A 24,556-nucleotide genomic window follows, 5' to 3' on the forward strand; every position below is an offset into this window, starting at 1 on the left:
ATGACAGGTCTCAATAAAGAACTTGAAAGTACAGTGGCACAACTGGAAATGGAGAGAGCGGCATTCTATTTACGATTCCAAAACGTAAGAGAAGAAAGAGATGAAGACCTGACATTAGTAATGGCTGAAATGATAGCCGAGATTTTGCAAAGAGATAAAGAGGAGATTATCAACGAAATAGACAAAGTATTCAGAGTAAATACCAACTACACGAGACAACATAGGCTCCCAAGAGAAGTCCACATACATTTTGTAAGAAAGAAGGTTAGAGATATTGTCTTTAAAATAGCTAAAGAAGAACCAATATATTATAAATAAAAAGAGATAATAACATTAAAACAAATACCAAAAAGAATTAGAGAGTGAAGGAAAGATTATGGATTCCTCACTGCATTATTAAACAGAAAACAAATATTATTTTGATGGTTATTGCCAGAAGTAGTATTAGCCACGTGGAAGGGGAAAAAGATAAAAGTGGATACTATAGAAAAGGCACAAAACTTATATGACCAGGTGATGGAACAAGAAGGAACAGACGGCAGAGGAGAAGAGTTGGGAAGGAGAGGCAAAACAACGTCAAGACGAGAAGACCAAATAACCCTACGTGAAGAGAACAATAAGGAGAAAGAAAAAGAGGAAGAAGGGGAAATTCAAGAAGAAGAAGAAGAAGGAGTAACGACAAGAGCACAAAACCAAGCAAAAAAAAAAAGGGACAGGAAGTAAAGGAACAAAAAGAAGTAAGTAAAAATGGGCAGGAATCTGAAAATTCTATCAATAAACATAAACGGACTTAACTCTCCTGTTAAAAGAAATCAAACATTTAGAAAATTAATCAAACAAAAAGCAGACATAGTATGTCTTCAAGAAATCCACATAAGAAAACAAGAAGAAAAGTATCTACAATGCAAAAAACTAGGGAAATTATATATATCATTAACAGATGAGAAGAAAAAAGGGATAGCAGTTTATGTTAAAGAAGAGATAGAAAGCAAACTTAAATATGTAGATAGAATAGGAAGAACCGTGATGATTGAAGTTAATCTTAAAGGTAAAAATGTGTTATTAGTTGTGGTATATGCACCAAATAGTGAACAAAAAGAATTTTACCAAAACCTACATGAAAAAATAATACAACAAAATATAGAAAATGTATGCCTGCTAGGCAATCTTAATGCCATTGTAGACCCCCCCCCAAAAAAAAGACTATAGAAGTAATCAGAATAAAAAAATAAAAAGAAAAATTTGTTGCCGAAAACATTTTTATCCCTCATAGAAGAACTAAATTTAGTAGACAGTTGGAGACTATATAACCCCAAAGAGGAAAAGTATACATACTACTCCAACCCTCACAAATCTTGGTCAAGGATAGACACGGTATGGGCTACGAAGACCTTAACACAGGAGAGCCAATCAGTAGAGATAGGGACAAATGACTGGGCTGATCATAACCCATTAATAATAGAATGGAGAGGATGGAGAAAGGGGGAAAATAGATGGATGATGAATACACAGGTAATGAAAGAAAAATAATATACTGAGAGAATAGAAGAAGAACTGAAATGGTTCTTCAAGGATAATAATAAAAATCAGACATCCTTACAAAATTTGTGGGACACAACAAAAGCCTACATTAGAGGAATAACATTAGCCTATAATAGTAAAAGGAAAAAGGAGAGGGAAAAGGAATATAACAAAATTTATGGTGAGATTAAAAATTGGGAAGAGAAATTACAGGAAAGACAGGGGACGAACAAATAAGAGTCAATTGGATGGCAGCCAAACATAAATTGAATATACTTGAACAAGAAAAATATGTCAATGCATTGAAATTCATAAGACAAAATCAATTTGAGCAGGCAAATAAACCGGGGAGGTGGATGGCTTATAAACTAAGAAAAGAAAGGGAAAAACGAATAATCCATCAACTACAGGACAATGAAGGTAAGCTCCAACAGAGCCCAGACAAAAAAAAAAAAAGAGAGATAGCAATTCAATTATTTCAAAACCTATATAAGCAAGAGAAGGTGGAAGTAGAAGAAATAGACCAATATTTAAAAAAGGAGGAAATGCCCGTGATAACGGAAGAGGAAAAAAAGATGCTAAATAGGGAGATTACGATGGAGGAATTACAGGAAACAATCAGGAAACAAAAAAATAATAAAACTCTGGGAACAGGTGGGCTACCAATAGAACTATACAAAGGATTAGAAACACCATTAAATGGGATATTATTAGAGGTTTACAATGAGGCATTAAAAGAAGCAAAGATACCAGAATCTTGGAAGGAAGCACATATTTCATTAATCTCCAAAGAAGGGACAGATACAACACAAATTAGTAATTATAGGCCAATTTCCCTACTAAATACCGACTATAAAATCTTTATGAACTTAATGGCGAACAGATTAAAAATAATATTAAATAACAGAATACATCCAGATCAGAATGGATTCTTGCTGACCAAACAAATTAAAAATAATCTAAGGATGGTGATTAATATAATAGAATATTATGAGGTGCATCCAGAGAAACAGGCAGCGCTGATTTTTCTGGATGCACAAAAAGCTTTTGATCGGGTCAATTGGAGATTCATGACACAACAGATAAAAAATATGAAATTTGGAGAGAAATTTGAAAAGATAATATCTACAATATATACAAATCAGAACGCAAGACTACTAGTGAATGGGGAATTGACAGATTTCTTTGAAATAAGTAGAGGAGTACGACAAGGGTGCCCACTCTCACCCCTGCTCTTCATTTTAACCCTGGAGAATCTGCTTAGGAGAATTAGACTAAATAAAAACATAAAAGGACTTAAAGTAAAAGGAGAAGAATACAAGGTCCAAGCCTTTGCTGATGACCTTGTATTCTTCATAGAGGACCCACTAGAAACACAATTAAAATTGATGGAGGAGATAGAGAAATTTGGCAGGGTGGCAGGGCTAAAAATTAATAAAAACAAGACCAAAATATTAACCAAAAATCTAACAATAAAACAAGTAGAAGAATTGGAACAACAATCGGGACTGCAAGCAGTTAAAAAGATAAAATATGTAGGTATAAACTTGACAACCAGAAATATAGCTATCAAAGATAACAACTATGGAGAACTAATACAACAAATTAAAAAAGACCTAGAGAGATGAGGGAAACTTAAATTATCGCTGCTAGGAAGAATTGGGGTGATAAAGATGAATATACTCCCAAGGCTCCTCTACTTATTTCAAACTATCCCGGTTAAATTAGAGAAAAATTTCTTTACAAATTTGAATAAAATAATCTCAAAATTTATATGGGAGGGGGAAAAACCGAGGATAAATTTAAAAACATTACAGAACTAGAGGAGGCTTTGGCCTACCAGCCTGGGAATAATATTATAAAGCGGCAAGTCTGATATGGATTAAGGATTGGATCAATTGGATAACCAAAGAATATTGAAATTGGAAGGTCACGATTTATTAAAAGGCTGGCATGCTTATTTGTGGAATATTGGAAATAAAACATACAAACATTTCAAAAATCATATAATAAGAAACTCACTAATTGGCACCTGGTTGGAAATTAAACGTAAGCACTATATGAAAGTCCCAGGCTGGATATCTACATTAGAGGCAACAATGCACCCCAATACATCAGCCACCCAAAAAATAATAGGATACAAAGAAGTTCTGGACATAAATGGAAGACTAAAATCACGGCAAGAGCTCAGGGACCAGGGTATAGAAATGGACTGGTGGCCGTACTTATTAATACAAACCAGATACAAAAAAGACAGTGAAGAAGGAGGAGTTGAAATAAAATCTAACCAACTAGATAAATTATTAGAAACCAAAGAGGGAAAATTAATCTCAAAGATTTACAAATACCTATTAGAGTTTGATTTGGCAAAAAACATAGTTAAAGGTCAAATGATAGCTTCGGCTAGGAATATTGAAAGAAATGTACAATTGGAAGAGTGGGAAATGATATGGGAAAATAATTGCAGAATAACAAAGGCAACAACATATAAAGAGAACCATTACAAGATGTGGTATAGGTGGTACCTAGCCCCTGCTAGATTGGCAAAAATGTATGCAAATTTTAACCCGATATGTTGGAAATTCAGAGAAACACTGGGAACCTTTTATCATCTTTGGTGGCTCTGCCCAAAAATTAAAAAAAAATTGGATGAAAATTAGAACCTGGATAATAGAAATAACGGAAGAAGAGATTGACCTAAAACCTGAAATTTTCTTGTTAGTATACTTAAAAAAAGTAATAGAAAGGAAATAAAGTACATCACGTTACATATAATCACGGCGGCTAGATTAACCCTAGCCCAATCCTGGAAATTAGAACAGTTGCCAACAGAACAGCAAATAATTCAAAAGATATTTATATGCGCAGAAATGGATAGATTAACTTTAAAATTAAACGATAAGGAAGACTCACAGTATTTCCAAATATGGGACAGATGATATGAATGGATTAATCAATGGAAAAAAAAGTAAAGTCAAATATATTAAGAAATTAAACGTAACAAATATACACCGTTATTAAGAAATTAAGGTTAATGTATATATATATTCACATATTTAAATATTATAGATAGATAATCCTGTTTGTTAGTGTTAGTATGTATGTAATTTAGAATTGTATTTTTAGAGTTAAGAACGTTTTGTACAATTTTTATCTTCTTATATTGAATAAGGTTTGTTTTTAAAATTTAAAAAAAAAAGAAAATGCAAGTAGAAAAATAGGGAACATCTTTGGTGGGAAGGTAACAGCGTTCCATGCACCTTTCGTATATAGTCATGTTGCCCATATGATCACAGAGACATCTTTGGGCATCACTGGCTCTTCGGCTTTAAAACAGATGAGCACCAGCCCCTAGTTTCGGGAACAACTAAAACATATGTCCAAGGGGAACCTTTATATTTATCTATTGTGTCCATCCAACAACAAACACTGCAGTGAGCCTTGATTATTTATTTTTGAACCTGTGTTTTGCTTCCACAAGAGAGAAGATGTAGAAGACACAGTATCAGTTTGGATATTTCAGTCCTGGAAATATTATTTGGTTTTGGGAAGTTGGGAAACACATGTTAGTTCCATCTTCTTGTTATCTGAAGGAAAGCTTGAAACGTCAAGTCAGGAGTGACTAATATATTGATTTTGGCACTCTTTGGGAGCCCCTACAAAGATGTACACTGACAATCAGAGAATCCAGATTTTAAAATTAAAATTTAGAGGTACTCTATTTAGAGGTATTTATTTATCTATTTAGAGGTAAAATTTTGAGGTACTCAAAAGAGAATCCAAATCCCTTTTCTAAGTGGAAATAACAGATTCTGAAGAAAGAAAAGCTCACAGGGGGAGAGATGAAAATGTTGTAGTGGTGTGTGTGACAATATCAGCAAGTTGGGATGGGATTCAGCTGGTTCGGATTCATTTGGGTGAACTGGATGTTAATTTTAATCTGGTTCGCTGAACCGGTTGTTCCAAGGACTGGCTGACACTGCCTGCCCTTCCCTGCCCCTCGCAAGAGTCTTCGCGCAGTTTGGATGTCCGGTAAGTGCAGGACATGTGCAAAGGCTCTTGTGGGGGGGGGGGAAACAGGTGTACCGGTTTTCTGGAAATGGGCTCATTTCTGGCCTCTGGAGGGCCTCTGATGCCCAGGGTAGGCTGTTTTCGACCCTGGAGGCTCCGGGAAAGCCTCCGGAGCCTGGGGAGGGTGAAAAAGCACCCCCAATGTGGTGCAGGATGCCGGGTAGACCACGTCCCCATGGACATGCCCAGCCAGCAACCGGGCAGCAAACCAGTTGCTGAAATTTTTCAATCCCACCCCTCTCAGCAAGGGATAATTTGTTGTTCAGCACTGTGGGAGTTCAAAGAGTAAAAGAAGGATGAAGACAAGGGATTTCATGAGAAAAATATGACTCATTAAAGCAATTTTTCTCAATATATTCCACACTTCTTAGAGAGAGATTTGTATATCTTCACCATCTATACGTCACACTTAGCAATAAACATGAAACCTTTAGGAATAGGAATCGGTAATTTCTATTCCATGGGAATACCTGCCATGGTTGGATCTTTTCAACTTCCAGCCTGTTTTTTCTCTTCATTGTTGTCCTTTGGGATTGGGATGAATAGGCCGCATTTAAGGCATGTGCCACAATCTGGATGGCGTTGTAAGTTAAGGAGTTATCTAAAGAAAAGACCTTGTCAATCTTCTCTTGAGGTAGAGTCCCCAGGTTCTTTTCCTCTAGACACCTTGTCCAGCCTTTCACAGACAAGGCAGGTTTCTCATATGAACAGTGAAATGTTTTAATCATAAATGCTTTGATTAAAATATTGAATTCTCTCAAATCTTCAGATCTCGTCCTTTGGCCGGTCTGGATCAGAAAAGAAAAAATACTACGGGTGTATTTTAAAGAGAAACTGATATATGATAATTCAATGGAGAGATCCCACAAAGCGGTTGTGATCCAAACTTTTCCTGCAACAGTTTTTTTCATAAAGTTGAATATGATTTCTACATAGCCTGCTCCTTCTACAAAGGTAAACTCTGCATAGTAAACAAATACGTTGATTTGGTGCCACATTTTGAAAATAGGAATCATATAATTGATGTTCTTGTTATTTAGTAATGTGATTTGTGAAAAAGCAGCACAAATGCCATTCTGAGCCAGCACAGGATTGAAGGTCCTAATGAAGCGTTCTCCGTTATCAGTGTCTGCAGCAAGGAGGCCAATGAATGTCCATCGAAAATACAGCAGCAGTTTAACAATTCCCAGGTTCTGAGCACCTTCTTTGGGTCCGGTCCGGTAGAAAAAGGGTAATCGAGTTTTATCAATCAGGAAGGGTGAAATAAAAGTGTAGCTTATCTGGAAAAAAAGACAGTTTGTGTTTGATTTTAGGATTTTACAAAGTCAAAGTGCTAGATCCTAGGGCAGTGGTGGCCAACCTTTTACTCACCGAGTGCTGAACAGGTATGTGTTTCATGCGCTTTGCGTGTATGCATACCATCCGTGCAAATGCGTGGTTCCTCCACATGCATTGTGCGTGCAACTGCAACATCTGTGCATGCATTCGACTTGCACGTGCATCCTGTGTGCTGCATGTGCAACCACACCATCTACACATGCATGTGACTTTTGCATGGCTCACCCGTGTGCTGCACATGCAACCACACCATCTATGCATTCATGTGGATTTTGTGCACGCAATATACGTGTGTGAACATCATCTGTGCATGCATGCACATGCTTGCACAGATAGCTCGGAAGATCAGCTGGGTCCCTGAATTACATTCATGCGCACCCAAGGCCCGAACACCAACTGGGGCGTGAGTGGATGCACAGCTGCAGGTAAGTTGGGCGACAGCTCATGTGCCCAGAAAGATGGCTCTGCATGCCACCTAGGGAAAAAAAGGGTCAGATCATAGACAATGACTGGAAGATTCTTAGCCTACCTTGATGGACTTAATAAAGAAAGTAACAATTTCCCTGTCATATCTGACTCTAGGACATGGTGCTCATCTCCATTTCTTGGTCAAGAGAGCCAGCATTATCCAAAGACAATTTCCATGGTTATGTGGCCAGCATGACTATATGCCAAAGGCGAATGGAACACTGTTACTTTCCCTCCAAAATGGTACCTATTAATCTACTTGCATTTGCACCCTTTTGAACTGCTAAGGTAGGCAGGACTTAAAGGGAAGAAATATCCCTCTGGTTCATTTCCAAGCCGGAAGAAAGACACTGGAAACATTGAGGGTGATTGGAAAGGTGGTTTAATGATGAAGCAGAACCACATGGGTTTGAGGTCCTGGGCAGCTGACCACATGGAGTTTAGAGTGAGGGGCTTTCATATGTTCTCTTGGGCTTTGCACTTGAACTTCCTGTTTCTGTGAACTTCCTGTTCATGTATACTATTGGCTGTTGTTGGGGTCATAGCTGGCTCTGTAGGTTGTCTGAACTAAGTTTGGTTGAAGCCTGGAGGGTGGGTCTAAGTCTACATGGAGAGAAGGAAGCAGTGGGGTACCACAAGATTCCGTCTTAGGCCCAGAACTCTTCAATATCTTCATAAATGACTTATAAGAGGGAATAGAAGGAAAATTTACCAAATTTGCAGATGATACTAAGATGGCAGGAATAGCTAACACTCTAGAAGTTAGAATCAAGATCCAGATGGATCTGACAGACTTGAACACTGGGCCCTATTTAACAAAATGAAATTCAATGTAGAGAAAAGTAAAGTCCTACACTTAGGTAAGAAAAACCAATGTGGTAAGCTCTGCTGCTAGATGGTAGAGGGTTAATCCTATTATGTCCCGAGGGATCATGTCTTAATCCCATCATCCTGGAGCTGGAGGTCTTTTGTTTTGTGGATAGACTGGCCCACTCTTTCTCAATGGGCACAAAATAACTGCTGTGGGCAATTAAGAAAGACTTGGGGGCTGCTTTCTGTCTCCAAGAACATGTTTCTCTGTTTCTCCTCTAGGGAAAGATCATATTCTGCCTTATAATATTCTGATATGATATGATCAGAATATGATAATATTTTGTTATCAATGAATATTTAAAGGTAAAAAGTAATCCAAATCTACTTTTCTGGAAAGAGCGAGCTTTCAGAGACCCTTTTTTTGCTAACTGGTAATTTTTAACTATAGTTGTTTTTGTGTTTGTTTTGGTCTCTTCTGAAGATTGAAAGTTTAAACAATACTAATAATTCACTACAGTCACAGACCAATGTTACAGATAAGAAATATTAAAAAAAATTAAAAAGAACAACAGGATAATATATTACAACTAGTGGTGGATTGTCAGGGGGCAGTCAGTACCTAATTTTGCAAACATTATAACACGGTCACTCACGCCCTTGTCATCTCCCAGCTGGACTATTGTAATGCTCTCTACATGGGGCTCCCTTGAAGAGCACTTGGAGGCTCCAACTGGTCCAGAATGCAGTCGTGCGGGTGGTTATGGGCGCAACTCGTTGTGCCCACGTGACACCCCTCCTGCGTGAGCTGCACTGTCTCCCAGTGGTCTTTCAGGTGTGATTCAAGGTGTTGGTCACCACCTTTAAAGTGCTCCATGGCATAGGGCCCCGGTTCCTTCGAGACCAACCTCTGCCACCAATAGCCTCCCACCGGCCAGTCCGCTCCCACAGAGAGGGTCTCCTCAGGGTGCCATCGGCCAAGTTATGTAGGCTGGTGACACCCAGGGGGAGGGCCTTCTCTGTGGGAGCCCCTTCCCTGTGGAATGAATTATGGGGATGGGGAGTAACAGGCTTTGACTCAACCCTTCCAAGACCAAGTGGCTGTGGCTTCTGGCGTCCCAATATAGCCAGCTTGTGCCATCACTGGCTATTGGAGGTGAGTTATTGGCCACCATGGATAGGGCTCACAACTTGGGTGTCCTTCTGGATGCATGGTTGTCTTTAGAAGAGCATATGACAGCCGTGGCCAGGGGGGCTTTTTATCAGGTCCGCCTGATTCGCCAGTTGCCTCCCTTTCTGGATCGGGACTCCCTACGCACAGTCACTCAGGTGCTCATCACTTCCCGCCTGGACTACTGCAATGCTCTCTACATGGGGCTCCCCTTGAGGAGCACCCGGAGGCTCCAACTGGTGCAGAATGTGGCTGCGCGGGGGATTATGGGAGCGAGGGGCCGCTCCCATGTGACACCTCTCCTGCGTGAGCTGCATTGGCTTCCAATGGTCTTCCGGGTGCACTTCAAGGTGTTGGTTACCACCTTTAAAGCGCTCCATGGCATGGGACCTGGGTATTTGCGGGACCGCCTCCTGCTGCCGATAGCCTCCCACCAACCAGTACGCTCCCACAGAGAGGGACTCCTCAGGGTGCTGTCAGCCAGGCAATGCCGGCTGTCGACCCCCAGGAGGAGGGCCTTCTCTGTGGCAGCTCCTGCCCTCTGGAACAATTTGCCCCCAGAGATACGAAGGATATCGGATCTCCGGATTTTTCGCCATGCCCTAAAAACTTTTCTTTTCCATCAAGCAGGGCTGGCGTGAACCCCCCCCCCTTTTTTTTTTAGTTTTTTAGCTTTTTAAATTGTCAAGGGGTTTTAGTTTTCAATGTTTTAAATTTTTGGGCCATAGTTATTTAACTCTTTTAATAATTTTAAATTTTGTATTGATATGTGTTTTAGTTCTGGCTGTGTACCGCCCTGAGTCCACTTGGAGAAGGGCGGGATATAAATTGAATAAATAAATAAATAAATAAATAAATAAATAAATAAATAAATAAATAAATTACCCCTGGAAATGCGTAAGATCTCCGACCTCCGTGTATTTCACTGTGCCCTCAAGACCCTGTTGTTCTGTGAGGCCGGGCTATTGATGTAATGATTTTAAATTGGGTGTTTTAAAGTTTGGGGGTTTTAAATCTGAGCTGAAATTATTTAATCATTTTAATTATTTTTAATTGATGTCTGTCTTTGTGCTTTTAATAGGCTATACACCGCCCTGAGTCCTTCAGGAGAAAGGTGGTATGGAAATAAAATTATTTATTTAAAAAAAAAAAAAAAACTCAGCTACATTCAAAGGAGCTACATTGTACTGATCTGATAATAATTATTGTATATAAAGAAGATCAGTGTTTCCTGGGTATTTTATCAGATGAAGTGTTATGAGGTGGGTGCATGAGTCCTTATAGAAGGTGCAGTATTGTAGGATGTGATATTTGAGGGATTGCCACAAAGAAGAAGGGGTGTGTGTCAACCTATTTTCCAAAACACCAGAAGCATTTGGAACGAAACAAATCAAGGAAGAGAGGAGCAACCTAGAACTAAAGAGAAATTGCCTGACAGAACAATTAATCAGTGGAACAACTTGTTTTCAGAAGTTGTGGCAATGGTGGCTTCCTCCCGGTTCGGCCCGGTTCCACCGAGGCAGTAGCAGTGACGGTATGAAGTCACCAAACCGGTTCTGGCCCCCTGCCCCCATGCCCTCCTGCCCCCCCCCACCTCCGCCCCCCTGCATTATACTTACTTTTATTTGGCTCCACTCCCAATCTATTGCTGCCTTCTGAGTCCCAGCTATTGACTAGAGGGAAATAAACTGTTTTAATTCTTGCCGCGGGGCTTCAAAGTGCCACCCTACAGCTGATCAGTGTTAAAAGAAAACAAATGAGTAGACCGGTTCCTGCAAAAATAAATGGGTAGACCAGGGCCTGCAAAAATAAATGGTTAGACTGATGCCTGCAAAATTAAATGGGTAGACCAGGGCCTGCAAAAACAAATGAGTAGACTGGTACAGCTCTGCAAGCAGTTAAAAGCCTGGTAGACCAGTACCTCTGCTAAATCCTAAAGAATTGTCACATGATCATCACTGTAGGCTTTTAAGAAGTGACTGGACAGCCGTTTGTCTAAAATGATAAAGGGTCTCCTGCTTGAGCAGGGGTTGGACTAGCAGACCTCAAAGGTCCCTTCCAACTCTCTTATTCTGTTAAAATTAGAGCTGCAGTTTTGATGGCGCCTTGTCCACAGGAGCACAATAGCAGCTCATGAAATGTGAAATAAAGAAGGACTGCTCATCTTAACTCATGCTTAAGATTTTTAAGGAGGAAACCTCCTTGAATGCTCTGGAGTAAACCTGGAGAGCCATTTCCCTGCTCTATACCTGTGGGATTTTGTAGATGCCCAATATGGCAGCCATGAGGATGGATATGTCAGAGTTGGCCTCTTCCAGGAGAACCAGCATGTTTCTCTTCCTTCCGCAGCTGTAGTTGGGAACATTGGCCTCTCCAGTCGAAAGCAAATCCAACAGACCATCCAAAGTCATTCTTCTGTCTTGAAAGTTGTCATGGAGGTTATAACCCAGGGTGAGGTTGGGTAAGAGAAGAGAATCTTTGTTGATTTCCTGAATGGCAAAAAGGAAGGACAGAATTTTCCAGTACATCACAAGTGCTTTCCTGAAAAGATATGTACATTATTCCATGATGTTATATTCATCAAAAATGATAAATTTCTTCTGTGATAATGTTGAACAGGTGGCAGAAATCATGGGATAGAAATCACAAACTCACAATGTCAACACCGTATAAAGAAAACCTCTATAAAATGTTTTATAGATGGCATTATTCACCTGCAAGGTTGGCGAATATGTATAACAATCAATCTGCTAAATGTTGGAAATGCAACCGAAAGCAACTGAGAACTAAGGAGAAATTTCCTGACAGTTAGAACAATTAATAAGTGGAACAACTTGCCTGCAGAAGTTGTGAATGCTCCAACACTGGAAGTTTTTAAGAAGATGTTGGATAACCATTTGTCTGAAGTGGTGTAGGTTTTCCTGCCTGGGCAGGGGGTTGGACTAGAAGACCTCTAAGGTCCCTTCCCACTCTGTTATTCTATTCTATTCTAAATACCAGTTTCATATTATCATATGTGGTGGACGTGTCCCAAAGCAAAAAAAATACTGGAAGAAAATATGCATGTGGCTGGAAATTATGAGAAAACAACACATAGATTTGAAACCTGAAACATTCTTGTTGGCATGCTTCCAGGAAACTACAATAAGGGTAACACATATTTAATTGTACATATCCTAACAGTAACCAGGATTGTGTATGCACAATACTGGAAAAATCCAGAAATCCCTACAGATGACAGTATAATCAAAAAAATTCTGGAATGTGCAGAAATGGATAAATTAACCCTAAAAGTCAAAGGAAAAGAGGACTCAGAATTTTTTATAACATGGGAACTATTCTATAAATGGTTAAGTGACAGATACTGAGGTTAGAGGAGTGGATTTATGTGAAATATGGATTGCATGAGAACGAAAAACTGATGAGTAAATATTTTGATGGTTCTGTAGGAAGTTAGCACCCACCCCTTTCCTAGAGGAATGAAATATTTTGGGAAATATTAAAAAGGCAGACTATTATGTTTCCCTGGATGAGAAATGGAGAAGCATGTTTAAAGAAAAAGCAGCTCCCATCTTCCTGCCCCACCCTTTCTCAATGTGCCAGAGGCAGAAACTCAATCTTTGTCAATAGACCATCATCTGCAACAAAAAGGACCCATCTACCAACAAGAACAGAGTAAAGAGAACTTTTCATTTGTTTCTATTTTTTTCTCCTTCCCTCTCTGTATCTTAAAGTAACAACTCAAGTTCATGAGGAAACATTTTAAGTTCATCTACAGAAAAAAATTTAGTCTTGCACTCACTGTATGTGTTTAAATGGTTTTACCTGTTCATCTCTTTCCCAAAGTGTGTGAATCCATTTTTTTCTTTCTCATCTGTTGTGTATCCATTTTGTTGAAACTGCATTATCTGTTTAGTAACTGCAATGCTGGTGTGTTGTTTCTTTTCAAACTAAGCGTGCAAGCTATCTCCCCCCCCCCACATCTCTAATCCTGTTACAATGCCTTTCCTGGGAAGATTACCCACAAAAGGGGGTGGAGGGAACCCTGTTCTCATGTCTTTCAGCCCTGCACAAAGGACTCTGCAACCTGTGGAAGCAGAGAACATGGATCCAGATGCTGCCTCCAGAAGACACTCTCCATCTGATTGAACCAGGAATTGGGTTTGAATCCAGCCTCCACTGAAAGTCATCACAGCAACCAGAGTGGAGCAGACCTTCCCAAGCCTGACTGACCAGCCTTTCCACCAAGCACGTCATCCAGCAGACATGAAAGAAAAGACCCTGAGATGTACAAGTAAAGACTAAAAGACTCTTTTCAATCCCCAGAAGACAGTCTGGAGAGACTATGAGGGAGGGTGGAAATTCATTGTAAAGTTTTCTTTCTTGTCAAATTTATATTGTAATCAGTTTATTGTAAGGATTGTATTTGAAAGTGGTTGCCACAGCAAGTTCTGTACACCTTAGATTTCTGTCTGGTGGGGAGGAGAAATATGTCCAAAATGTTTGTATTGCCTGTATTGTAAAAGTAGCTGCATATACGTGCACACACAGAGAGACACACCATTCAGAATTAGACTGAAACTATTCCCTTCACTTACCTCCACCCAAAGCTTCTCCTAGGTTGATTTTTGCTCTTGAGACCACCAGTGCAACATATCTTTCTTTACTGGGCAACTGGGCAGCATCATTTGTGAGTCACGGTCAGGGCTTGGGTGTTGGATATCACTTTTCTGCTATCTCTTCAAGCGAAGGAATTGCCTGAGGGGGATTGTCCCCTCTCCCATGGAATTAGCAGGGAGATAAGACTACTTGTGCTGTTAGTGCCACAGAGCAGAAAAAGTGATATCCAACACCCAAGCCCTGACCGTGACTCACAAATGATGCTGCCCAGTTGCCCGGTAAAGAAAGATATGTTGCACTGGTGGTCTCAAGAGTAGAAGTCCCAGAGCTCATTGTGTGTAATTCAAAAAAAAAAAAAAAAAGCCCTGAGTGCACAGTCTAACCCCAATTTGGATTCACAAATCCTGGATGCACTAAAGTAAGAGCTAGGGCAGGTTCAGTAACCAACCCATGAAATGGGCAGCCTGTAATTTAAAGGAAATTAAAAACACTTATCAAGTCTCCCTGATCTGATCAATTTTAATCTTTTGCCAAGAACTTGTTTCAAAACTCATGTTTTGAAAAAAAAAAGTAGGGATTGTAGGAAGTTAGCACCCACCCCTTTCCTAGAAGAATGAAATATTTTAGGAAATATTAAAAAGGCAGAATATTATGTTTCCCTGGATGAGAAATGGAGAAGCATGTTTTAAAGATGAAGCAGCTCCCATCTTCCTGCCCCCACCCTTTGTCAATGGGCCAGAGGCAGAAACTCAATCTTTGTCAATGGACCATCATCTGCAACACAAAGGACCCATCTAGCAACAGAAACTCACCACATTGCACCTGGGAATATTACATCAGCCAGCAAGGTTAGCTAAGACCCCCCACCCCCTGGGAGTCTGACAACCAACCAGGATACTCTTTCGGGGGCCCAGGAAGTTCAAAGCCAGAGAGAGCATAAAACCCAGGGACTCGCTGTATCTTGCCCCTTTTCTGTTCAGGAACTCAAACCATGTGATCCTGTCCACCATTAAACTATCTTTCCAAGCAGTCTCCATGTTTCCAGTGTCTTTTCCCCACTTGGAGCTAAACCCAGAAGGATATTTCTTCCTACAGTTCTTTAATCAATACTATAATGGAAGATAGTATACTTTTCAATAACAATTGATATTGTTGTATATATGTTTATGTATATATTATTATAATGATTATGATGATGATGTTTATATGTTATCAGTTTGGACACCTAGAAAACACATTGTTCAACATAGAAATGGAATATGTGATATAAAACAATAAAAATATTTAACATTAATATGACTGTACAAGTCTCTGACCAAAATTCTTCATCTCAGCATCTATTTTTTAAAAGTCAAAACAGAAACACCCTAGAAAATCTGTGCATTGTTTGTCACTTGCGCTCTCTCTCTCCCCCCCACCTCTCTCTCTCTCTCTCTCTCTCTCTCTCTCTCTCTCTCTCTCTCTCTCTCTCTCTCTCTCTCTCTCTCTCTCTCTCAACCTCCAACTGCGGAGTCAAAAAATATCCCAGGAAAAGCTTTTGGTGAACCACTTCTGACAATGTGGCTTAGAAACCTGAATAGCAACCAGGATTCACTCAAAGGACTATAATACACATGTTATATGTGCATAGTGTGCATGTTTTTCTATGTAGGAATAAGTGCACGTAAATGAGATAGGGCAGAAAATGAAACATTTAAGAACTGAACAGAATCACCAGCTCCTCCATTTCTCTTGGGTAAATTGTCTTGATCCCTGATTGCTTGAGAGAGAGGACAGAGGAACTGTTCAAAACACTTTGTTTTTTTAACATAGTTTTTGTCAACATCTTTGTTTTGTCTTTATTTATTTTCAAACCAGCCACTTTCCCAAAATCTCCTATTTTGTCTATCAATTTGTTTACAGATTGAAGTGGTTCTTCCAAGATAAACACCAGATCATCAGCAAATGCTTGCAATTTATATTCTTGATTTTGAATTTTCATTCCTTTCATTCCTTTTTCTTCTCTGATGTTTCTGTTTAATACTTCTAATGTTAACACAAACAACAGTGGTGACAATCGACAACCTTGTCTTGTTCCTTTTTGTATTTCAATAAATTCTGTCAGCTCTCCATTCATCATTATTTTTGCTGTTTGTTTATAATATATAGCTTCTATAGCTTGGACAAATTTCTCTCCAAAGCCCATCTGTTTCAATTGTAGTATCATAAATCGCCAGTTCACATTGTCAAAGGCTTTCTGTGCATCTAAAAACATCAAAGCCATTTGCTTTTCTGGGTGCGCATCATAATATTCCAATGTATCCAAAATTATCCTCAAATTATCTCTAATCTGCCTTTTTGGCAGAAATCCATTTTGATCCGGGTGTATAAAATTATTTAAATATCTTTTAAGTCTTTCTGCTAATATTGTAGCGAAGATTTTATAGTCTGAGTTTAGCAAAGATATAGGCCTATAGTTTTGGATTTGTTGTAGATCGGTATCTTCTTTTGGAATAAGTGTAATATATGCTTCTAACCATGAGTTGGGTATTTCCTTCTGTAGCATTACTTCATTCAGGGGAGGGTCGGGCCTGGCCATGACGCGCGGCAGGGGGGGTAGGGGATCCTGGGGTGATGGGGGGGTCGAGCTTGTCCAGATTGTGTTTTTACCATCGGTACTGTGAGTGGGAGGGGTAGATATGGCGGGAGCAGGGGGCCATATCATGTGGAGGGAGCGCGTGCCCGCTGTCTTCGAGCGGTGGTGCGCTCCAGCCCCCAAGGCTCCACTCGTTCTCCAGGTTGCACAGACCCTCAGGGCCTGGGCCTGTGACTGATGTTGTGCAACACCAGGTCTGTAGTAAATAAAGCCCCCCTCATTTGTGATCTTGTTCAGGAGGGGGGAGCGGACCTGGCGGGTATTACAGAGACCTGGTTGGGCCCGGAGGGAGGGGTCCTTCTGGTAGAAATGTGCCCACCAGGCTTCCACACATTCCATCAGCCGAGGTCACAGGGGAGGGGTGGGGGAGTAGCAGTTATTATTAGAGAAGGCCTTAGGCCGAGGGAGGCCACTGTCCCTCAGACAGCCGGCTGTGAGTCTCTCCTCGTGAAGTGGGGTCATGGGGTTCAGATGGGTTTGCTGATCATGTACCTGGCTCCCTGCCATGTGGCAGCAGCCCTGCCCGAGCTTCTCAATGTCATCGCCACGGCGGCGGTTGATACCCCCAGACTTATGGTCATGGGGGATTTCAACCTGCCGTCCGTGGGTGAGGCATCTGAGGTGGCTCGGGAGTTCATGGCTTCCATGACGGCTATGGACCTAACCCAGTTAATTCATGGCCCTACACACGCGGGGGGAAACACGCTGGATCTGGTTTTTGTCTCTGGACAGTGGCTGAGTGATCTCGAGATAGGGGATATAGTCATCGAGCCCTTGTCATGGTCGGATCACTCTCTCCTTCACCTTGACATTCGAACTGCTGCACCCCGCCGCAGGGAGGCGGAACCGACAAGATGGTACTGCCCCAGGTGCCTGATGGAACCTGACAGGTTCCAGATGGAGCTTGGGCCAATCCCTGAGGGTCTGGCTCACGCCTCGACTGGAGACATAGTGGCCGCCTGGGATAGGGCGGCTGCTGAAGCTCTGGATCGAGTCGTGCCTTTGCGGCCTCTGACCCGGTGCCGATCTCACCTGGCTCCTTGGTTCACTGAGGAGCTAAGGGAGATGAAGCGCCGGAAAAGACGCCTAGAGAGTAGTTGGAGGGCCAGTTGTGCTGAATCTGACCGGACACTGGTAAGATCTCATATTAAGAATTACCTAGTGGCGATAAAAGCAGAAAAATGTACCCATTTTGCTGCTCTTATTGTGTCATCAGATAATCGCCCAGCCGCCCTGTTTAGGGTGACCTGCTCCCTGCTCCACCAGGAAGCGCGGGAGGACCCCTTGGAGGGAAGAACCGAGGATTTTGTTCAGTATCTGCATGACAAAATCACTCAGATTCGGGAAGATCTGGACTCCGATTAGGTAGATCCAGCGGGGATGATGGAGGCAGGTCCTGAGAATGTTATCTGGGATGAGTTTGATTCTGTGACCCCTGAGGACGTGGACAGGATTCTGGGTAGACTGAATGCGACCACATGTTTGTTGGACCCGTGTCCATCCTGGTTAGTGCTGGCTTCCCAGGAGGTGACACGAGGCTGGCTCCAGGGGATTATAAATGCTTCATTGGGTGAGGGTGTCTTTCCCGCCGCCTTGAAAAAGGTGGTGGTGAGACCTCTCCTCAAGAAGCCTTCCCTGGACCCGGCAGTATTGGCTAACTATCGTCCAGTCTCCAACCTTCGCTTTGTTGCGAAGGTTGTTGAGAGTGTGGTTGCACGACAGCTCCCCCAGTACCTGGATGAAACGACGTATCTAGATCCATTCCAGTCGGGCTTCAGGCCTGGTTACAGCACGGAAACGGCATTGGTCGCATTGGTGGATGATCTCTGGAGGGCTCGGGACAGGGGATGCTCCTCTGTCCTGGTCCTGTTAGACCTCTCAGTGGCTTTTAATACCATCGACCATGGTGTCATGCTGCACCGGTTGGAAGAGTTGGGGGTGGGAGGCACCGTATTAAGGTGGTTCTCCTCCTTTCTCTCCGACCGGTCGCAGTCTGTGTTGGCGGGGGGGCAGAGGTCGACCCCGAGGCCCCTTATATGTGGGGTGCCACAAGGATCGGTTCTCTCGCCCCTTTTGGTCAACATTTATGTAAAGCCGCTGGGTGAGATCATCCGTGGTTTTGGGGTGGAGTACCATCAGTACGCTGACGACACCCAGCTGTACATCTCCACCCCAGACCACCCCAACGATGCCCTTGAAGTGATGTCCTGGTGCCTGGAGGCCGTACGGATCTTGATGGGGAGGAACAGGCTCAGGCTCAACCCATCCAAGACCGAGTGGCTGTGGTTTCTGACATCCCGATATAGTCAGCTGGTGCCATCGCTGACTATTGGGGGCGAATCATTGGCCCCCACGGAAAGGGCTCGCAACTTGGGTGTCCTCCTGGACTCACGGCTGTCTTTAGAAGAGCACTTGATGACCGTGACCGGGAGGATTTTTCATCAGGTTCGCCTGATCCGCCCGTTGCGTCCCTTTCTGGATCGGAACTCGTTACGCATGGTCACTCATGCCCTCGTCACCTCCCGCCTGGACTATTGTAATGCTCTCTACATGGGGCTCCCCTTGAGGAGCACCCGGAGGCTCCAACTGGCGCAGAGTGCGGCCGCGCGGGTGGTAATGGGAGCGACATGGTGTTCCCATGTAAGACCCCTCCTGCGCGAGCTGCACTGGCTCCCGGTGGTCTTCCGGGTGTGCTTCAAGGTTTTGGTTACCACCTTTAAAGCGCTCCATGGCATGGGACCTGGGTACTTGCGGGACCGCCTACTACCACCAATAGCCTCCCACCGGCCGGTACGCTCCCATAGAGATGGGCTCCTCTGGGTGCCGTTGGCCAAACAATGCCGACTGGAGGCCCCCAGGGGGAGAGCCTTCTCTGTGGGGGCACCTACTATCTGGAACGAGCTCCCCCCAGAGATACGGAGAATCCCGGATCTGTGCACCTTCCGCCGTGTTTTAAAGACCTTATTATTTCACCAAGCGGGCCTGGCCTAATTTTCTCCCTCTTTTATAAAAGATTTTTAATTTTTTAAATATCTCTTAGTATTTTATATATTCAATTTTAAAATTGGTTTTAAATAGTTTGGGGTTTTAATTTGTCTGGGCCAAAATTATTTAATTTGATTTTAATTCTATTTTTAAATTTTGTATGTATGTTTTTTATTGTTTGGCTGTGCACCGCCCTGAGTCCTTCCGGAGTAGGACGGTATAGAAATCAAATGAAATAAATAAATAATAAATAAATAAACCAATTATCAATCCATTTTTCTCTTTCATTTGCTTAGATGGATATATTTTAACAATATGAATCATACAATTACATTAAGTATTCCAAAAATATTTAATTTCAACATACCCATTTTGTCTCTAATTATTAAACTCAAAATTTATACTCTTTATTTCTATTATTAAACCTAACTTATCCATTTTATCTTAACTATCACTCTCAACATGTGTCTCCTCAGTTTAATTATCCCACCTCCTTTTGTATTTTCCTAAAAAGAAAAAAGAACCCAGCTTTATTTATCATTTATCTTTATTGTTAAACCAATCATTTTTATTCCTTAACTATAACACAACATAACCATTTATTTGACTGTTGAACACAGCATATCCTTTTTTTTTAATTTTTTGGCTGATACAAAGCATGCCCTTTCTTGTTTGGCTGTTAAACAATGTCAACTGGCAGCCCCCAGGGGGAGAGCCTTCTCTGTGGGGGCACCTACGATCTGGAACGACCTCCCCCCGGAGATACGGAGGATTCTGGATCTGCGTACCTTCCTTCGCGCGCTTAAGACCTTTTTATTTCACCAAGCCAGCCTGACCTAAGTCTTTCCCCTTTTAAATGGAAATTTTAAATTTGGTTTTAAATTATTGGGGTTTTAAATTTTGTTCAGCCAAATTATTTTAATTTCGTTTTAATCTATTTTAAATTTTGTATTTATATGTTTTATTCCATGGCTGTTCACCACCCTGAGTCCTTCGGGAGTAGGGCGGTATACAAATTTAATAAAAGAAAAGAAAGAAGAAGATTCATAATTTCTAGTAATGGGAGACTCAGTGATTCCTGCAAAGTCTTATAATATTCCGCCGGTAATCCATCTGGACCTGGTACTTTCCCACTTTTTTGTTTTTTAATTGCTTCTGTCAACTTCATCATTGTTATATTCCCTTCTAACATCATCTCAACATCTTTTGGAATCTGAGGTAAATTCGCCTTATGTAAATATTGTTTAATATTTTCCTCTTCTATTTTTCTTTTTCATATAGCTTTTGATAATAGTCTTGTACAATGTTCTTCTTCTCCTCATTTGCAAATTTAATTTGTCCTTGATCATCTATTAACTGTGATATTTTCCTTGAGTCCCTTTCTTTTTTCAATTTATATGCTAGCCATCTGCCTGGTTTATTAGCATCTTCAAAATATTTCTGTTTAGCGTTCCTGATTTTTTGTGCTAGCTCTTCTTTCTCTAATAATCCCATTTTATGTTTAATTGTGTCCATTTTCATTTTAATGTCTTTTTTTGCAGGAACTTCTGCAGTTCTTTTTCAAATGTCTTATAATCATCCTCTAGAATTTTATATGCTTGCCTTTTCTTAATATTTCTTTTCCTTGTATAGTCAATAATCAGGCCTCTGGCATAAGCATTCATGGTATCCCACCGGTTCTGCAGTGATGTATCCTCTTTTCTATTTTCTTTGAAAAAAAAAGTTAATTTTTTCTCCATGTTCTGTAGGAAATCCTTTTCTTTTAATATTGTAGGGTTTAAGGTCCATCTAGACCTTCTCCTTTGTCCTTTCCATCTTACCATCATTGTATTATAATCTGCCCAAGAATTAGCCTCTATGGCTATTTCTTCTATGTTCGAGGTCAAGTCCATAGTCAACCATATCATATCTATTCTGCACCATGATAAATGTCTATTAGAATAAAAAGCATATTGTCTATATTTTGCATTTCTTTCTCGCCATATATCTTTTAAATTTATTTCCTCTATCATCTTAAAAAAAGATTTCAGCAAAATTTTCCTACTCTGTTTTATTGTCTTTTGTGTATTATAGTCCATTTTCTCATCTATTATTCCACTGAAGTCTCCCATCATACAGATGTTGTCATAATCCAGCTCTATTAATTTCAAATGTAAATTTCTGTAGAAATTTTCTTGATTGTCACTAGGAGCATATATCGCTGTTAGCAATATTTTCCTATTGTTGTCTGTCATTTCCACCATCAAAATTCATCCTTCTCCATCTTCATAATTTTTCCCCTAATATTGTATCTTTAATATACAAAACCACTCCTCTTTTCTTACATTGTGGCAGTGAAGCAAATCATTTCCCTAATTTAGGCTGTACCAAAAGTAATTCATGCTGCTTTTTAATATGCACTTCTTGTAAACAAATTATATCCATTTTCAATTTCTCCAATTTGTGAAATACTTTTCTTCTTTTAGTTGCTATATTAAGTCCCTTTATATTTATTGTAATTAACTTTTTCTACTCCATGTTTATACTTTGTGTGTTGGTTTTGTTGATCTATTAGGGCTCAGTTCACGTTGTTCTTTGTATTCTATGGCACCTCCTACTGCACCTTCTAATGCGTTCTCCTCCTTTCCCATCATCAGGAGATCCTCTTCTTATAGTTGGAGCAGTGTCTCTTCCCTTCTTGGCTCAGCATCTTTTTCTCTTATATATTTCACAAAGAATGCTTTAGCTTTGTCAATTGAATCTATTTTAAATCTTTGCATTTGCCATGTAAACACCAATCCTTCTGGTATCAGCCATCTGTAGTTCACTCCTTTCTGGAGCAGTATTTTTGTCAAAAATTGATACTCTTTTCTCAGCTCTCTTACTCTTCTTGGTATTTGCTTCAGCACCGTAATTTCCTTGCCCTTATATTGCAATGCCTTCTCTTTTGCTATCTGCAATATTTGTGTTTTAATTGATTTTTTTTGGTAAATCTTATGTGGACTTCTCTTGGTAGTTTATTTCTCATTGCATATTTAGTATAAACTCGATAGGTTTCGTCAATGCCATCAAACATTTTTTCTTTAGAAAATGCTAGAGCTCCTGCAAGAATTTCTATCATTTTTTCTGCCAAATTTTCTCCTTTTTCTTCCTCCACATTTTGGAATCTTAAGTAAAATTCTGATTTATCCATCTCCCAGCCTAAGCCGCTTCTATCATGTTCAACTTCTTTTAATCTATTATCCATATCTCTGATTTTTTTATCTCTTTGTTCCTCTTTTTCTTCAATTTTTTCAAGTCTGTCTTCATATTTCTTCATCATCTGTTGTATATTCTCCACTTTTTCATCTGTTTTCTCTATTTTTGATTTTATATCTTGTATTCCTTGCAAAATCATCTGCATTGTCGCATCCTTTTCTTTCTCATGTTCTTTCTCTTTTTCCTGCTGAATCATTGTCTGCATTGATCATTGTCCTCCCGCTGGTGATGAAGAGGGGGTCGATCCAGCAGAGCTAATAACTGCTGCTTTTTTGCTCATTTCTATAAGTAATCCAACTCGACACAGTGAGATAATATATCTTCAGGTTCTTCTCAACCCTAATCCGTTTTGTAGATGGCAGGAGATTACCAAAGGATAAAAAGAAAAAAGAAAAAAGAAACAGAAAAAAAAAAACCAAAAAAGGAAAAAAGGAAAAAGAAGAAGAGAAAAGAAAAAAAAAATACCCCCAAAAAACAGCACTCTTCATGCTCTTTTGTGCCCTAAACCAATCATCTGGGATAGCCAAAAACAAATTCAAGTAAGAATCTCCAATCAGCAAGTAAAAAAAAAAGAAAAAAAGAAAAGAAAAAGGGCCAAAAGAGAAAAAGGAAATGTTAAAAAAACAGAAAGAAGAATTGGTGGAAGTATCAAGGATGTAGGTCACGAATAAGGTTAAATATCTGGGAATACATTTGACAGCAAAATGTGGTACTCTTAAGGAGAATAATTATGATAAGCTTAAACAACAGATAGCAACATCTAACAAAATGGGAGAATTTGCAGCTATCATTGATAGGGAGAATATCAACTATTAAAATGAATATACTGCCCAGACTTTTATATTTATTTCAGACAATTCCAATTAAGTTGGGAAAAAAATATTTTGAAGATTTAAATAAAATGGTGTTAAAATATATATGGCAGGGCAAAAAGGCAAGGATAAAACTAAAATTGATGCTCATTTAAACTGTAACTTTTTAATCCTTTCCCCTCCTCTTCCTTTCTCTGCCCAGATCCCAGCACCAATCTCCCACATTCCAAACAACATTCAACATAAAAGAAAAAAAAGAAAAAAAAGAAAAAAGGACAAAAGACACATCAAACATTAAATAACAAACAATCTTCGTCCCCCACATCCTCAATTGGTTTCCGCCTCTATAAAGAGAGTGGGGGAGAGGGGACGTGCTAATGGTCGGGTCACTTCTTTCGGGTAGTCTACTTAAATTCATCTCTCAGAGAAAAGGGTGGTAACTTTTCCCCGCGCTCAGCTTCCTGCAATTCTTTTTCAAGATCCTTCAATTTCTTATCCGCTCCATCTCCCATTATATCATCACGACTTTTCTTTTGTTCAACCATCGCAGGTGAGATTTCCTTCCACTTTAATCCTTTAGGGTCTTGTCCTCCAGCAGCCCCCTTTTCTTCTGGTGTTGATGTTTTTGCATATGTTCCACCCATCTTAAGCATTTGATCTTTTATCTCTGTTATGTCCTCATACTTTACAATCAATCCAAGTAATGACATGGAATGTGATGGGTACAGGGAATCAGATCAAGAGAAGATGATTGGAACTTAAAATTAAAAGAGATTTACCAGCTATATTATTTTTGCAAGAAACCCATCAGAAATCTGAAGGCTCAAATGAAATGTATATAAAGGTACGCAAATTTATGAAAAATCTTTTGGAACTTCAAAAGCTAGA

General features: G+C 40.3%; 1 protein-coding gene across 1 annotated transcript in view; it reads right to left on the bottom strand.

Moving 5' to 3' along the window:
- Positions 1–11,622: 11,622 nt before the first annotated feature.
- The window catches only part of LOC139309976 (vomeronasal type-2 receptor 26-like), a 75,987-nt gene continuing 63,053 nt past the window's right edge, over positions 11,623–24,556 (bottom strand). The window contains exon 12 of the mRNA XM_070934159.1: positions 11,623–11,868. Within this exon, the coding sequence (XP_070790260.1) occupies positions 11,623–11,868 (246 nt within the window). The remainder of the gene's footprint in view (positions 11,869–24,556) is intronic.

The sequence above is a fragment of the Pituophis catenifer genome, unplaced genomic scaffold (assembly GCF_029215685.1).
Source record: "Pituophis catenifer annectens isolate HBS135680 unplaced genomic scaffold, rPitCat1.0.hap2 SCAF_2, whole genome shotgun sequence".
Taxonomy (NCBI): Eukaryota; Metazoa; Chordata; class Lepidosauria; order Squamata; family Colubridae; genus Pituophis; species Pituophis catenifer.